General features: G+C 38.8%; 1 protein-coding gene across 2 annotated transcripts in view; it reads left to right on the top strand.

Moving 5' to 3' along the window:
- The window catches only part of MGAT5 (alpha-1,6-mannosylglycoprotein 6-beta-N-acetylglucosaminyltransferase), a 399,298-nt gene that overhangs the window by 277,140 nt on the left and 103,761 nt on the right, over positions 1-18,397 (top strand). For both annotated transcript variants that reach the window (XM_043993188.1, XM_043993187.1), the window contains one exon: positions 17,038-17,171. In XM_043993188.1, coding sequence (XP_043849123.1) covers positions 17,038-17,171 — 134 coding nt within the window. The remainder of the gene's footprint in view (positions 1-17,037; positions 17,172-18,397) is intronic.

Here is an 18,397-nt window from a genome sequence, read left to right as displayed (position 1 = left end):
CAATTTGATAGCTCAAACTTATCATTGTGTAGATCAGTTATTGCCCTCCATTGGCATCTCAGTCTCATCAATGTGGGTTTTCCCTCTTGTGATGCAGATGGCAATCCACCCATTCTTGCCCATCTTATGGGACTTCAGTCCAGGTTCTTTCATAAATCTGTTCCAGCTAAAACCCAAATCACTGGTCTCTCTCCTTTTGCTCTCTTGACATTATATGAAATCTATTAAAATAGAGTCTCTAGCTCTGGCTTCTTTATTGGCCCATAGTATCTTCCCTGTCAAGCATTTCTCAGATAACACCCTTCACACTGTTCTTGCTACATGAATTTCCCCTTTGTAATGTATTGCTGTCTCATCACAACTATCCGATAGTTCTCCAATGCTGGTTCTTCAACTGTCCCTCAGTTGGAATTCTTTGGAGACTATGTTATAATGATATTTTCTGGGATTATTGCAAGATACAGAGCTGTGGCTCCTTGACTAAATGGCCCCAGATTTGCAGCTCAGGTATGGGATGTTATTGAGATAAGGCACTGGCCTTTAGCATGGCTAGAAGGCTGCCACAGTTGATGCTCTCTGGCCTAGAAGAGTAAAACAGGAACAGAGGAAACCAACTAAGTAGTGTATCAGTTGAGCAGCTGGAAGAAGATGTATTACTTTTGGGGTTAGAAAGAATTCAAGTTAATTCTGAAGTCATCTCCTAAGTCCTTCCTTTGTGTACAGGACACTATCCTAGACCCTAGTGAGATTTTATTTTTTTGGTCTAACAGTAGTCTCAGTTTACTAGGGGAGTTCCATGAACCCAAATAACTATACTATTGAGTAATACATTATAAATTCATGGAAAAGATTCAAAACAAAGTACTATGTGTGTACCTCACATAGTACTGAGAGGCAGCTGGAAAAATCAAAGACTGCTTCCTGGAAGAGGTGGCATTTACATTAGTTTATAATGAGTTTAAATCTCACCCCAGACACTTTTTTTACCTTGGGTGAGTTACTTGTCCTCTCTTAGTCTCAGTTTGCTTATCCTTAAAATGAGGATGTTAGCCCTTACCTTCTATGGATATTGTGAGGATACAAATTTTAAAGCATTATAGAAACGATAGCTATTGTTGTCATTACTACAGTTATCATCAGAGAGGCTGTGATCAACTTTGTGCCTTCTAAGAGCACTTAGTCACCTATGTAAATGAAAGAGGGACATTATATTTTCTGGTCTTATTCAAACTCTGCTAGATGGACTGGCATCCCACTTTCTACTCTTTAATTTACTGATGTTCTGGGTACGATTCCTTTTCAGGATTACTTTCCAAAGTCACAGACATTCTTTTTTTTTTGCAGGCAATGGGGGTTAAGTGACTTGCCCAAGGTCACACAGCTAGTAAGTGTCAAGTGTTTGAGGCTGGATTTGAACTCAGGTACTCCTGAATCCCAGGGCCGGTGCTTTAACCACTGCGCCATCTAACTGCCCCCACAGACATTCTTTTGAGGGAGAACTGTCTGCCACTTAAATATATAGTTTTTAAAAAATATATATTTTTGGACACATTAAACCATGTAGGGAAACAAGGCAGAGGGCCAGATAAGATCTGGGAGAGAAATGAGGACTTTGTGTGTTATGGTAAACAAGGAAGGAGAAGTAGTTTGAATGCATGTTGTTGGAAGTTAGAGAATTTCCTTCAGCACAGGATACATGGCCACTTCTGAGTTCCCATGAGCTGTTGGCAGGGTTAGTGTCTAGAATAATGAGCGTTGGGGAAGCTAGGTGGCATAGTGGATAAAGCACTGGCCCAGGATTTAGGAGAACCTGAGTTCAAATTCGACCTCAGACAACTTGACAATTACTAGCTGTGTGACCCTGGGCAAGTCACTTAACCCTCATTGCCCTGCCGCCCCCTCCCCCCCAAAAAAACCCCAAAAAAGTCTAATAGATTAATGAATGTGGAAGGGGTGTGTGTGTCTGTGTGTGTCTGTGTATGCATAAATTCTCTCTACCAGAACATCTTTCCCAACTGACATGGCTATTCATGCCTAAAGGATTAGACCACTTCCTCTCTGGGCCAGTAACAGACTTCCTTTGTGTTGGCAGAAGTTGTACATAATACCCAGGCTGTGGTTGGGTCTTTAAGTATGTGGTAGAGCTGGCCTTTTCTGTTGTTTTTGTGACTTACCCAAATTACTCGAAGATGTTTTACCTCTAGATAGACCAAATGGATACTAGTTGATATTTGTATAACCCTCTATGGTTTACAAAGTTCAAATTTATATAACCCTTTCTAGTTTACTAAGTGCCTTCTTCATAATGCCATGTAGTATGTAGTACTATTACTTTTCCCTTTTTACAGATGAGAAAAGTGAGGCTTAGTGGGAGGTTAAGTGACTTTTTCATATTAAAAGCAAGTATTGGAGCTGGAATTTGATGCCAATATCAATGCAGTTTCCATTATGGTGGGGCAAACTTGCAGTATTCTAGTAGTTTCTAGAAAGTAACTAATGACTAAAGAACTACTGCTCCTTGCTCATAAACACCAGACTGAGTCCTAGAGTCTTAACAATAATAAGATCATGGTTTTAGAGGGATCTTAGAACTTAGCTCATCTGACTTCCTCCCTTCACAAATGAAGAGACCAAGGGCCAGAGAGGTCATCTTAAAGAACTTCAGCAAAACTAACCAAACTATCAAACAGGTCTGAAAGCATAGGTAGTATTCTATGCCCATTGTTTCCTGCCTCAGTAAAAAATGGAATAGGAGTGGTCTAGGCTGTGTTTTTAGATTTCACCAACCCTTAACATACAATAAGATGAATCTTTGTTGTAAACACAAAACTCCTGATTGTTTTTTGCATCTCTGACAGGGCTATGGGTATTATTCAGAATAAGAATCCTTATAATTTACTTTTTAGGTGGTTGGATTTGATAGCAAAGCAGTATTAATCTTTACTCACATGGACTAATTAATAATAGGGAAGTCAAAAAGAGAGGTATTAATCTTAAATTTGGAGCTCCCTCCCCCTTTAGATGAATGGCTACATGGGGAAAATGGGGCATAGGAGTGAAATTGATTCCCTCTCCCCTACACCCTCAACCTACTCATGGTAGGATGATTTCAAAAAGAGTTTATGAAGGGATGAGGAATACTGGGATCTGAGAAATGGAACAGGAAGTTAGGCAGATCTAGGATGAGAGAGACAGAAAAGGTCGAGGAAAAACTTATTTCTTGAGCAAAAAGTAAGTGGGAAAACAAGGAAACAGGTACACGTGACCCCATAAGCCAAGTCATTCAAGGTAACTGTGGACCTGTATTTTTCTATCTCCAGATTAGATACTTGTTTCCTATTTATTTATTTACTTAGAACATTACACACTTCAAGTTTTGGGGCATGAAGTAAGGGGGAAGAGATTTGGTCCTTCCTTGCCAAGTTTTGGGAAATCAAGTCAGATGATCAAAATTGCGGTCAGAAACAACAAGAAGCAAACAGAAACATAGTTAGGAATGTAGATGAGCATCTGATTAAGAAACTGAAGTTAGAAGCACACGAGCCACAAGGTCAAACATTGACAGTAGCAAAGGGTCTTATTATAGTAGATTATCTGATGGATAAGGAAAGAGACACTCATAGAGTGTAAGTGGCTTGCCCAAAGTAGCAAGCTGCAGAGATGAAATTTGAACCCAGATCCCATTAACAACAATAAAAATAACAACAGTTAACATTTATATGGTAGTTACTGTGTGCCAGGCACTGTGCTAAGCACTTTACAATTACTACATTGTTTGATCCTCACAACAACTCTGGGTGATAGTTGCTATTATCATCCCCATTTTATAGATGAGAAAAATGAGGCAAACAGAGGTGAATTGATTTGCCCAGAGTCACACAGCTAGTCAGTATCTGAGGCCGGATTTGAACATAGGTCTTCCTGCCTCTAAGCCCAGTGCTCTATCCACCATATCACCTAGCTGCCTAATTACTTCAAATCCAGTTGGTTTTCCACTGGAACATGATGTCCCAGATTTTCTAAAGCAACATCAGGGACAAATGGAGAGTCTGGAAGAAGGAAGTAAAAAGGATCAAAGACCAGGTTCATGGGCTAGACTATGGTAGGAGATGGCAAGACAATTCGCCGGTAGAGTAGAGAGTACAAGAGGAGCTTACACACCCATATCTCTTCCATCTGAACCAGGCTTGAGGAATTCCAACTAAGGCCATGAACATGACCTGCTGTGAATCCCTAGTGCTAAGAGTAACAGATTTTTCATTTTTATTTTGGGATTTCCCAGTGGCTTTTTCATCACTGCTTCTAAGAAGCTCACAATCTAAGGTATGCATGGTTAAAACTACCCTGAAACGGTGAAAACAAGTTGAAACTTGTGTGAACAAATTTGAATAAACCTAGGCATTTTGCTTATAGCTTATTGGTGTTATGCGCATTATAACAGAAGGACTAGAATTTAAATATCATTGGAAGACAATGTGGCATAGTGTAGTTGAAGGTGGAATCAGGAAGACCTGGGTTCAAATTCCAAGTGAGACATTTACTATCTCTGTGATCCTGGGCAAGTCATAGATAGATGGTTAAAGCATTTATTAAGCATTGCTATGTGTCAGGCACCATGCTAAACACTGGGAATACAAATACAAGCATAAAGAAACATGTTCCCTACCCTCAAGGAGTTTACATTCCAATGAGGAAAGGCAGCATATAAAAGGGAGTTGAGAAGTGGGGGAAAGTGAAGAAGGTAGTCATGCAGAGGTGAAATTAGGAGCAGCACCAAGAGAGAAGTCAGCCATGGCTGGGCCAGACACTTCCTCCAATGGACATTCCTATGCAGTAGGAGGAAGAGGCACCTCCAAAGTGAAGAGCCTGCTGGAGGTGGAAAAGTCCCAGGGTCAAGAGTGGAGTTATAAGAGAAACAAATCACTGAGCCTCACTGAGCCTCACTTTGCTTGGATTGAGAGAGAAAGGCTTAGCTTGGGGAGGGGACCAGAAAAGGTGGCTTTTGACATGGGTCTTAAAGGAAACTAGAGGCTCCAAAAGACAGAGGAGAGAGGAGAGGAGAGAGAGAGAATGTTTTCCAGGCATAGGATCCAGCCAATGCAAAAGCTTAAAATGGGAGATGAATTGTCAAAGATGAGCAACAGCTAGAAAATCAATGTGGCTGAGCCAGAGAGTGCATGGTGAGGAATAATGCACAGACAGGAAAGGTAGGATGGCACTAGGTTGTAATGACCTTTAAATACTAGATCAAAATAGCTTATATTTTATCCTTGAGGTAAGAAAAAGCTACTGATTTATTGAAGAAAAGGCACTGAGGATATGAGGAGGGGATAACAGTCAGATCTGAGCTTTAGAATAGAGGATGAAATGGAGATGGGGGAGAGAGATCAGAGCAATACTAAAGGCAAGAGGCCATGGGGGTCTGAACTAGAGTGGAGAGAAGGGAACATATAGGTGAGATGAAGAGGTAGAAAAAAACCATTTTTGACAACTAATTGGATATGTGGGGTGAATGAGAGTGAGGATAAAGGATGACCCTGTGCTTGTGAACCTAAGTGACTAGAAGGATGACTGCGTCTTCAACAGTAATAAGAAAGACCAGAAGAGAGGTGAGTTTGAGGCTAAGGGAGCTCTGTTTTGGACATTTTGGTTTGGGGATCCCTGGGAAACATGAGTTTGAAATAGATGGTTGGTGATGTGGAACTGATCTCTAGAGAGTTTAGGGCTGGTTATACAGATCTGGGAGTCATCTCCATAGAGATGATAATTAGGTCCATGAGGGCTGATGAGCTTGTCAAGTGAGACTATAGAGAAAGGAGAAGAGAGGGCCCAGGATAAAGCCTTGGAGTGAACCCATGGTTAATTGATTGAAGATCTAGCAATGGAGGGGTATTCAGACATGGCAGGAGGAGAACAAAAAAAACTCACAGAGGAATTCAGGAGAGGGCAATCAATGGTATCAAATGCTACAGAGATTACAAGGATGAATATTGAGAAAGGCCATTCCATGTGGCAATTGAGAGATCACTGCTAAATGAGAGGTTAGGTTAGAAGCCAGATTGCTAAGGGTTAAAGTAGAACTTGAATGGAGAAGTGACTTGATTTTTCAAGGACTTTGACTGAAAAATGAAAGCCAGAGGATTATAGTTTGAGATGGTAAAGTCTGGTGAGCATTTTTTTTTTCGTTTGTTTTGTTTTGTTTTGTTTTCTGGGGCAATGAGGGTTAAGTTGACTTGCCCAGGGTCACACAGCTAGTAAGTGTCAAGTGTCTGAGGCCGGATTTGAACTCAGGTACTCCTGAATCCAGGGCCGGTGCTTTATCCACTGCTCCACCTAGCTGCCCCGAGCATTTTTTTTAAGGATGGAGGGGACAAGTGTGTGTTTGTAGGCAGCAGGGAAGTTCCCAGTGGATAATGGAAAATTGAAGATTAGAGGCGGAGGATGGTACTGGGGGCAATCTGCTGGAGAAGACATGAGGAGATGGACTAAAGGGGACATGTAGAGGGCTTAGGCTTGGTGAAGAGAAGGGCTGCTTCATCAGAGACTGGGGGAAATGAGGAAATGATGGGGAATGATAAGGACTGTAAACTTGCACCATGGGAAAGGGAAGGGAAAGGAACAAAAGGGAAGGGAATAACCGATTATATAATACCCACTTCTGTGCCAAGTACTATGCTAAGCACTTTTGCAAATCATTACTAAAATGGGGGATACTTCAGGATTCTCTCCTGAGTCTTTTTTATATTTATCTCTAGGACAACCTTTTTTGTTTGTTTGCCATGGACCCTTTTGGGTCTGGTGAAGCCCATGGGCCATTTCTCAGAATAATGCTTTTAAATGCATAAAATAAAATACAAAGGATTGCAAAGGAAACAATTATATTGAAATGAAGTTTAATTTTTTTTTTAAGTTCACAGATCCTACATTATGAACCCTGCTTTAGAGTCTCCCTTGGTTGTCTGACCTGTTCCCACTAGTTCAAGTACATAGATGCTGGCAAAACACTGAATTCAGTTCTAATCTCTTTTCTTGATTCTAGTTCTACATGGTCCAAATAAATTCAGTGATGGAATGTACTATTTTTCCTCTTATTTTTCTGTCTCTTAAGACCTAGTAAAGTGTCATTCACATTATAGGTGCTTAATATATCCTTATCAAATATGAGGATATTTATATATTGAATATAATAAATAATAGGTTGTCTGCCAGCCATCTGTTCCAGAATGCCATGCATAAATCGCAAAGCCAGTCTGTCCCCAAATCTATCCTTTTACCAAACGTTTCTCTTTCTGTTGCTGGCACATATTCTGCCAGTCATTAAGGTTCCTAACTTTGAGACTACCCTTTACTCTTAGCATTCCCTCATCCCTAACATTCAACCACTTTCCAAGTCTTGCTGATTCTTCCTCCCTGATATTTCACAAATCCCTTTTCTCTCCTTATACCACTACCATTGTAGGACAAGCTCTCATCATCTCTCAGCTAGACTTCTATAATTACTACCTGTCATGGTCTCCATGCTTGTAGTTTCTCCTTTCTCCAATATCTTCAGCCAAAGGACTTTCCCCAAAGCATAGGTCTGACCACACTGTCCCTTTGATTAAAATTTTTACAGGCTCTCCACTGCCATGAGGATAATATAACAAATTCCTCAACCTAGCATTTAAGACCCTACAACAATCTACACTTCTATGGGTATATATTCTATCTCCCTTCTCCTCTCCCCATGCCCCTATCCCTCCCCTTCCCTATCCCTGTCCCCATGTAATCTCCATGAAGGTAGTCACTGATTCATTTTGGGCTTTGTATCTATGCATCCTTAATGCCTTGCACATAGTAGGTATCTAATAAATGTTTATTTAATTGAATTGAACTCCAGGTTTTTAAAATTGTCCCTTGTTTCCCTCTAACAGACCTCTTTAATACTCTACTGTGGTCTGGGGAGAAGGATATGCTTGCTGCTATGCTGTTTTTCTCCCTACCCTGTTATTTAATCACACTAGTAAGTGTACTGCAATAAAACCTTTCCCCAGAGAAGCCAATACAGGGCTTAGAGGAATCTGATTTCTTGTTGAAATGATTGGGGGGAAAGCCTATTCTTGTGGCCTTTCCTGCCACAAAAGCCAGGAAATGTATTTTCTCTCTCTCTCTCTCTTTTTTTTTTAATTGAATTGGCCCCTTCAATATCACTTTAAGTTATTACAATGGGCTGTGTAATGTATTCTGTTGCCTTAGCTGATGTAGGTTTACTTCCATGTTCCACCCTGAAGGATTCAAGCTTAGGAAGATTCACATTAGCAGAGATATTAGGAGAAAGGGTAATGAGATCCAGTGGGGATGTAAAGTCATTTTTCTCCTGGTTTACCAAATCTACACATCTTTGAATTAGAGTCCTTTCAGGTTACCCTGCCCACCCTTTGACTCAAGGCAAGACTTCCCCATACGCCATCCCTGATAGATGGCTATTTCCTTTCTGGGCTCCTTTAGGGGATAATTACCCAATTCAGCAGGTTCCATTATTGGGCAAATCTCATTATTAATTAAAAAAATCATGTTCATGAATCTCTGAGCTTCCTTGTAATTTCTAACTCTAGAGTTCTTATAACCTTAGGGCTTCTGTTTTCTGTTTTTGTTTTTTTTAGTGAGGCAATTGGTGTTAAGTGACTTGCCCAAGGTCACACAGCTAGTAGGTGTTAAGTGTCTGAGGCCAGATTTGAACTCAGGTGTGTAATTTAAGATTCTAAATGTGGATTCTAATCTGTTCCCCCGGTTTTGGGGGAAACTGACTAAAATCACTGATAAAATGAGTTTAGGTTATTAAGGGTTTATTGAAAAATAGAAAGAAAAAGATTGAAAACAGAATTCCAACAGCCTGGCATTCCTATCTTTCCTCAAATTTCCTGTGAAGTCCTCTGCCGCCACCACCATCATCAAGTCAGGAACCAAAAGAGCAAGAGCTCTCCGCACAGGCTCTCTTTCCTCCTTCCTGTCTCCTCCCAAAAAATAGGAGGCTCCTCAAGTTGAATGGCTGGTAGCCTTGATAGGCAGCACCCATGAGCAAACATCATTTCCTGACGCCAAGGAAAAGCCACATGGCCTTGCCCTCTGAGGCATTTTCCTCATGGCGGAGCTTCCCCACAGCAAGTCTCCAGTAGGTGGCATCATTCCAATCATTACACAGGTACTCCTGACTCCAGGGGCGGTGCTCTATCCACTGCGCCACCTAGCTGCCCCAACCTTAGGGGTTCTGGAGCTAAAACAAGACAAAACACAAATCCACAATGATTTTGAGTCTTCAGCCTCTAGGTCACATGAGCCAACCATGTTCTCACTGTGTCCTTATTGACCTCTATTTTAAGGCAACAACCTCTTGTTGACATAAAGGGAGACCCTTTAATTTGACAAAAGGTCTGTGATCCAACCACAGTGTAGGGAAGGTTAGAATTAACCATCTCCATTATATGTTGATTTGTGAAGCTTTCTAGATTTAGGAGTTTATTTTTTATCATAAAGCCCTGTAATCCTGTGCCTGTTTACCAAATAATTCTCTATGTCCTAGTTTTTCATAATCTACAAAAACTGCTAATATACTTGCAGTATCTAACTCATTTGAATGTATTTGGCCAAGTAAAAAGCTTTATACTAGTTGTGTGATGCTAGGCAAGTCACTTAGCCTCTGTTTTCCTCAGTTTTCTCATCTGTAAAATTGAGATAATTATAGCATTTAACTCCTAGGCTTATGGTAAGGATCAAATTAGAAAATAGTTGTGATGAATGCACTTAGCACAGTGCCTGGCATTTAGTAAGCACTATGTAAATGTTAGCTATTTATTGTTATTATACAAATAAAAAGGTATATTTTCCTTAAGGTCATGTCTTATATTTCCTTTGTATTCCTTAAAAATTGAGCCGGGCATATTTAAATACTGATGATCAGTGAGCATATTGCTAATTTTAAGGAATCATTTTCTTAATATTAGTATTTTAATTTTCACCAGATACTTTCCAGGCCTTGATCTTTAGAACCACCCTTATTTTCATTATTGGATTAAAATGTTAGATTCTAGATATGAACTTGCTTTTTTCTTTTTTTAAAGAAATCTGCCAACATAGCTACCAAGAGGCCAGAAATCTTAGAAAGAATCCCATTCCATCCTCAAACAAATGATTAACTATTGGCATCTACTAAGACTTTGAGTCTCTAGACCAGTATGGTATAATGTATATCATGCAGGAATTAAAGTCAAGGAGACTTGAGTTTGTATCCCACCTCTCATACTTACACCTTAGGCTAATCATCACCTTCCTTGCCCTCAATTTCCACATCTACAAAATAAAGACAACAATACCTTTGAAACCTATCCAGCAGCATTGTTGTAGAGCTCAAACAAGATAAAGTGTGTAAAGTCCATTGAAACCCTCAAGAACTATATAAATGTCAGTTATTATTTATTTTTGTTCTTTTTACTAAAAAGCACAATAGGGTTCTAAAAATATTTTTTCCCCAAGGGAAGGCTTGCTGGGGGCAGGGGAAGGAGAGATCTATGTAGGAATGAATGTGACATAAAAACAAAAGACATCACTAAAAATTATTTCTAAAAGCACAAAGTGCAAAATCACAAGTTGCAGTTCACAGTACTTCCTATTTTGGTCCTCAATTAGGAAGATCTTTAACTTCGGCACTGGAGATGTATTTCTGTTTGTGTAGACCTGTTAACCTGTTAGTTATGACATTGGCTATTATTACTCCTTGGCTTCTTCTTTTTTTTTTTTTTTGGCAGATGATTAATTCATCCTAGTGTGCTTTGTGTCTAGCTATAAGCAATAATGTGCTCAGTTTGAATCACAGTCCTCCCTGTGATAGGGTAGTAAAAATAATAGCTCATATTACATAGTAATTCAGTTTACAAAGTAGCTTCCTCACAATCCTCTCTATGAGTTACATAGTACAAACATTAGCATATGTTTACAAATGAGGAAACTGAGAAATAGAAAGTACAAATGACTTGCCCGTGGAACTCTCTCAAATTTCCTTCTAGTTCCAATTTCTATGATAACTTTTCCTGATAGTTCCCATCTCTGCCCCCCTCCCCTACCTGTGGCCTACCATGTGTTTTAGCATTTTCCACTCCTATTCTGAGAGTCACTAGAAAGTCATGTTTTATTATTTGGCTTTTGTCTCTCCAAGACATACATAGGGCATTTAGGAATGACCCTAGGCTCTTGGCTAGCCTATTACAGACAGTACTGGTATAGACCAAAGCACAAAGGCAAGCCAGCATTGTTTATATCAGTAGGACAGTTTGGGATATGAGGCAGTACAAGGAATAACTATATAATTCATTGAATTCATTCAGTCAAGAAGTATTTATTAGCCACCTATTATATATTAGGCACTGACAGTTAATAAGGATACAGAGACTAAAACAGAATTATCCCTATCATCAAGGAGTTACATCCCATTAGGCGAAACAATATGTATACACATAAATTAATCCAAAATATCCGAAGTAAGTAAAAACTGTTTTTTTTTGGTTGAGGCAGGCCCTAACATCTGGAGGAATCAGGAAAGGCTTTGTGTAGGAATTGTATTGAGCTAAGATTTAGAGAAAGCTGGAGTTTCTAAGAATCAGAGGTAAGAAAGGGAGTACATTATAGGCCTGGGAGACAACCTGGAGGAAGGCAATAATAGCATGGACATGGGAGATAAGATGTATAGGGAACATTAAGTAGACTGGTTTGGCCAGAGAGTAGAGTATATGAAGAGGAGTAGTGTGTAATAAGACTGGAAAGGTTGGCCAGAGCCAGTTATGAAGAGCTCATATTTGCACGGTTGTTTTCTTGCTGTTGCCCACATTACAACGTAAATGCCTTGAGATCATGTTTTTGGCTTTCTTTTTCTTCCCTAGCACTTAGTATGGTGCCTGACACATAGTAAACATTTAATAAATGCTTGTTAATTGATTGATTGATTGCGATATTGTGGAAACAGAATCAATAAGATATGGAAGTGAGAAAGGGTAGAGTTGAATATGACTCCAAGGCTTCAAACCTGAGTGATTAAAAGGATGATGGTGCCCCTCAGTTGAGATTCCTTATTTGAGGAGAAGGGGTGGATTTAGGTGGGGAAAGAATGAATTCTGTTTTGAATACCTTTGAGATATTCAGTTGGAAACATTGAAAAGGCAGGTGGCAATCTGGGATTGGAGCTCAGGAGAGAAAGTACAGTTGGATATATAAATCTGAAAGTCATCTGCATATAAATAATTGAACTCGTAGGAGCTGATGAGACCAAGACAAGGTGTAGAAAGAGAGAAGAGGACCCAATGCTGGGTCATAGAACCAGGTATAGGGGGCAGAAGTTGGATAAAGAACTAGCCAAAGAGACTGAGAAATAATAGTTGATCCAACAGGTAGGAGGTGAACCTGGAGAAACCACAGTCACAAAAAAACCTATGAAAGATAGAGTTTCCATGGTTTTATACTCCATGCATGGTTTTATAGGTCAAGTGTCAGAAGCTTCAGAGAAGCTAAGAAGGATAAGTGTTGGCTCTTAAAAGTAAAATGTCTGCCATGTTTAAATCCTTATGGCTATTTGTAGAGGTAGCATAAGGGAAACTTTAAAAAATCAAATGTGACTTAAACTGGTTTGCAAGTGAACGAAATCTTGTTATTTCAAATAACCTCTCATTCAAATTTATCTGGGATTGAGGCTTATTGCAACCTGTCCACATCTTGCCCATTCTGTGTGAATCAAATCCATGACCTGAAGCTTTGCTAGCTTTCTATTTAAAAAAAAAAAATTAGGGGCAGCTAGGTGGTGCAGTGGATAGAGCATTGGCCTTGGGTTCAGGAGGACCTGAGTTCAAATCCAGCCTCAGATACTTGACACTTACTAGCTGTGTGACCCTGGGTAAGTCACTTAACCCCAATTGCCTCAACCAAAAAGAAAAAAGAAAAAAATTACTTTATTTTTAATTTATGGAATAAAACAAGCATTTCCATAACATAGTATAATTTAAAAAAAAATTATTACACATGAAACTGCAGACTTACTATGTATAACTTGCTATATTCCTTTTAAATATACATCAAAAATCATGTGAATTTCATTTTCCTTTTTTTCTCACCGACTCCTACCCTAGAGATGACCACCATTAGACACATGTACACAAATACATATATTCATACACATACACATGAAAAATTATTCTTTACTTCTATTTATCAGTATTTTCTCTGGATACAGATAGCATCTTTCTTCTTATGTCCTTGATAGTTAAGTTGGGTATTTATAATAGTCAAAATAACTTATTCACTCAAAGTCATTCTTAAAATAATATTGCTGTTACTGCATGCTCATTTTGCTCTTCATTATTTTGTCCAAGTCTTTCCATGTTTTTCATTATTTCTTATAGCACAGTAGTTAGTATTCCATCACAGTCACATATCATAACTTGTTCAGCCTTTCCCCAGTTGATGGACATTCCTGAAGTCTCCAGTTCTTTAGATTCAGAGTTAAAAGGGAACTTAAAAGTCATTGAGTCCTGCCAGCTCCATTGCAGATGAAGAAAGTGTGGTACAGAGATAATTACACATAACTTGCACTGAGTTATTCAGCTAAGTAATTGAGGTGGGATCTGAATCCACATCCTCCTAACTCTTAGTCCACTTTTCCATCCAATACTTCTTCCCTGACGTCTCATCTTATTACCAGCACACCAGGGCTATCCACCAATTAGCTTTCATTCCCTTCTCATGACTGGTCATCTTTTTTCAACCCTACATTTCCCTAATGAAATCCTTTTTTACGATCCTTTTAAGTTTTTTAGAACAAATAGAAAACTTTGAAGAAGCAGCATTGCATGTATCCATTATTAACAAGGATCTTAGGATCCCCAGGATCCCCAGGAAAGGGATGATGTTTTCCTCTTCTTTAAATCCTGAACACTTGAGAGCTCTAAGCATACTTAGTGCTCAATAAATATTTGTTGATTGAATGAATATGGTAATTCAGACTAGCCTAATAGTGTTACATAAAAGTTGTCCTCAGGGGATTGATCAGTTAACAGAAAAGTTTGTAATTAGGAAATTAATTGTTTGTATGTTAATGAGTACTTTTGAAATGCTTGAAAATAGTTTTCTTAACAGGCTAAACATTCTTCCCCCAAAGCCTTATTTACCCTACTAATTTGTTAAGGATCCTAAAAGATTAGCATATTCTTTTGCTTGGTGCTGACTATGAAAACAGTTTAACCCCATTCAAATGATCATAAATTCCTAATTAGAGGGTTCCAGATAAAGTTATGTTGTAATGAAGGCTTATATGTATATATACCCAAGAACTGCATTATTTCATTCTGTGTAACTTAATTAGCTGTTAAAATTTCTGAGAATGTTAGCATCCACAGCATTAGGATTTTAAGGCTGTTTAAATCCTTTCAAAGTCACAATAAGTACATTTGGCCCCTGGGGGCCTTGTAGTATTTATTCTGTAGAGGCTCAGGACTCTTGTTGAATACTTTTTTTAAAAAGAGATGAATTTTACTTAAATTTTAAATATTCATGTCTTAGAATATCACTGCACCTCTCCCCCATTTTTCCTTTCCAATGCTAGGACAGGTTGAAGTAGAAATGAGTTTACTGACAAAATTTTAAGTATCTTTGTCCAATCTAGTTTCTAAACCCAGTTAAGTAGCTCTTATATCTGTTATGAGAAATGGCTATGAATGATGTCTCTTGTTCTAGACTAGTCTCCATAGGTGGGTCTTCTGACATGATCTTTGTCTTCTTGATACTTGTTGGTATAGATTAAAATCACCTGCAGTGAAAAAACCGAGATGAAAAGTTCATTTACCTAAGGCTTAAGGTGCTATGGCAGATTTTAGCAGAATCCATCAAACAAAATGATTTTTTTAGCAGTGTCTAAACTTATGTTGATACAGTGCAGCAAAGATGCACATTAAAAATTACCCACCATGCACACATTTTTCTTCTTGATTTTGATCAGAGGTGTTTGAACCTTACCTGTGAGGCTGTTTATTCACAGGATATTATCCTAAGACCTGAGAGGAGTTAAGATGGATGATTCAAATGAAAACTTACATGTAGGAGAGAATGTATATGTAATTCTGCAATTCATCTTTTGTACCCTGTCAAAGTTGGTTTGATAGTAAATTACAGTAATAAGACAACAAATACCTGTCATCCATCAACTGTATTTTGAATCAAATACCTGCCGGTTTTTCTTTCTTTCTTTTTAAAGTACTCCTAGTAATGAAGACACTGGTGAAGTCTCTGATTCTTAAGCTGCCTTTTGGGAAAATGTAAAATGTATTTAGGAAGTTTTCCTCTCTGTCTTTCTCTCCCTGCTCTTCACATCCCCATTTCTCTCCACCTGCTACCCCAAGCATCTCCATCTCCATCTCTCTCTCTCTCTCTCTCTCTCTCTCTCTCTCTCTCTCTCTCTCTCTCTCTCTCTCTCTCTCTCTCTCTCTCTCTCTCCCCCCTCTCTCCCTCCCTCCCTTCCCTCTCTCTCCCTTTCTCTGTCTTTCCTCTCCATCCCTCCTCCCCTCCCCCTCACACAGAAAGAAAGAAAGAAAGAAAACCAGTAGCCCTATCTTTTCTTCTTGCTTAAGGAATTTGTTCTGCCCTGTACTGTTCCATAGGCTATAGGCATTGAAATCTCCTCTGGGCACTTGTTCAAAATCTCAGAAATGAAATAACAGATTGGCCAGACTGAATCGAACTCCCCTGTCAAAACCCTATTATCTCCTCATTCTGTCACCCCCATTAGGCAAAAGCCTGGGAGACCAGATGATGATAATACTTTTTATTTATGTATCTATTTCTTTCATCTGAGCTCTTCACTGTGTTTTGCCAGAGTTGTCATTCGTCTTTGGGTGATTAATTTGAGAATGAGGTTCAGGTCCTTAGACTTCTCTAGTCAGTGGGGCATACTCCTGATGTCTGGGTTTTTTTGTTTTTTTTTTTGCTTTGTTTTGTTTTTAAAAAGTACCAAGCCTGGATTTGTGGAGGCATCTTTGCGGAAAAAGTCTATGAAATGATTTCCCTTCTCTTCTTATCCATAGACCAAAATAGTGATCATTGTGGGAATGAATGTGATTAACCCCCAAGTGTGTTATGTTAAATGAATATGCTTCATTTACCAGGAAGAATTTGATCTAAATTATTCATAGCCCAGCAAGAAAGAGGCAGTTTAGTGAATAGTAGAAAGCACACTAGATTTGGAGCCCTGGCTCTGCCAAGTCCTAGCTCCACGTGGCTGTAAGCAAGATAGATTCCATTAGAATGTCAATAAGATGGGGCCTTTGAGGGATTCCTGGGATGGACAGGTGTACAAGGAAAAGAATTTTGAGGACCTTTGCTTAATCAACTGAAATTTCCCTTTATTCTTACTTCATTTGTTGATTGTCTGAAGATTACAGGCATAGGATATAAATAATGATCTTAGTGGATTATTCTTGGCCAATGTCAAGTACAAAAATATATCATGTTCAGAGCACAGAGAATGAGAAGGGATATTCTAAGGAAAATCTTTCCCCACAATTCTATAACGAACATTGGTGTTTTCAGTCCTTTTCCTCTTTGTAAGTGGTAAGCATTTTGGTGTGGTTTACCTATTGCCTTCTCCTCCTAATTTGTTGGCAGTTTAAACAGATTAAAAATCCTTGTTTTTGTCATTTCTGTCTTTAGACTTTGACCTTCTGCTAAGGAGGCAATAAGAAATGTATCTTAATGACTCTCTGACTAATGCATTTCTTCCATTTGCTTAGAGAATAAGGGGATTTGGTCTAGGTTAATACACAATAAAGGAAACCATTCCTGTTTGAAAAACTTGCAAGGGATAAATATGAGACAGAGGAAACGATTGGAGTAGGGCTGGAGGAATCCAAGTAAAAGAAACTTTTCATTCTTGTTATTGCATAAAATTAGGGTAAATATAAACATTTAGCTGTGTTTTCTGTCATCTTACTTATAAAAGTATAAACCTCTTTTTCTTTCTTTTTTAACTAGCCCACACACCAGACAACAGCTTTCTGGGATTTGTGGTAGAACAGCACCTGAATTCAAGTGATATCAAGCACATTAATGAAATCAAAAGACAAAATCAGTCCCTTGTGTATGGCAAAGTTGATAGCTTCTGGAAGGTAAGTGTGATTTTTAAAAAATATACTATCTTTAAAAATGTTGGTTCTGTAATATAATTAAACTTTGCCCTAGGGAACAGTTAAGCTAAATTTGTAGGGCTTAAGGTGATTTCCTTAGTAGTCAACACAAATATTAAGGAATTTTGAAAGTTGAGTATTAGGGTATCAAATAAAGGCAGTCCCTCTTCCCCCCCACATGGATCAAATGCTTCATTCCTTTTATATTTTGGAAGTGATACTATTTTAACTGCTTGAGGTGCTTTTGAAATGTCCCTGTTAAAAATAACAAGTGGGCCAGGCTTGGTGGTACATAGCCAGTTATCAGAAAGAGCTGAACTGCCAACTAGGTGTCTACATTTAGTTCAGCATTCCTGTGTTGGGTCTTCCAGAATGAGTTGGGAGGGGAGGGTCATAATAAGTTGAGGACGAAGGGCAAACCAGCACAGGTTGGAAGCTGAACAGGTCAAAGCTCCTGTACCAATCAATGCTGAGATGGTGCCCATGAGTGGTTCCTGAATTTCCACCTTGGGAGAAATAGGGAGACTCAGTCTTTAGAAAAATACAAAGTAGAATGTTAGGGACATCAAATACTATTTGTAGAATAATTACCTGACCTAGGAATTATGCTTTTCCCAAGAAGTCTGTTTCTGCCCTTTCTGAGCTTACATTCTAAAGCCCTGAAACTTCCTTAGATTGGGTAAAGAGCTGATCTCCCTGTCCTTTAGTTCAGTCATCACCCAGCTAAATAGTGAATGGAGAGGCCTGCCTGGGCTAAGTACCCTTCAGCTTACTTGCGTCAGTGATGGACAGGTTTCAAATTAGGACCTTCAATCACAGCAGAATTTGTGACTGCATGTATTTTTTTAGGACCCCAACACATTCTCTCTTTCCTCTCTCCTGGAATAGTATCTAATACTGAAACTCTAGATTATGTTAATGGTAAAGGAGGAGAAACACCAGATTGAATGTGATACACTGACAGTCAAAAAATATTTTATGTAGGAAACTTCTCCTCAATATACACAGGTAGGTGGAAGTTACAGTGAAACATTTTATAGGACAGAATTGTTTCCTGGGTTAAAAAAATGCCTGTCTACATACATATTTTGTTGTTGTTGAATCGTTTTTCAGTCTTGTCTGACACATTACAACCCCATTTGGGGTTTTCTTGGCAAAGATCCTGGAGTGGTTTGCCATTTCCTTCTCCAGCTCATTTTACAGATGAA

This window comes from Dromiciops gliroides, chromosome 3, assembly GCF_019393635.1.
Source record: "Dromiciops gliroides isolate mDroGli1 chromosome 3, mDroGli1.pri, whole genome shotgun sequence".
In the NCBI taxonomy this organism is placed as follows: domain Eukaryota; kingdom Metazoa; phylum Chordata; class Mammalia; order Microbiotheria; family Microbiotheriidae; genus Dromiciops; species Dromiciops gliroides.
This window is presented reverse-complemented; position numbering and strand designations above follow the sequence as displayed.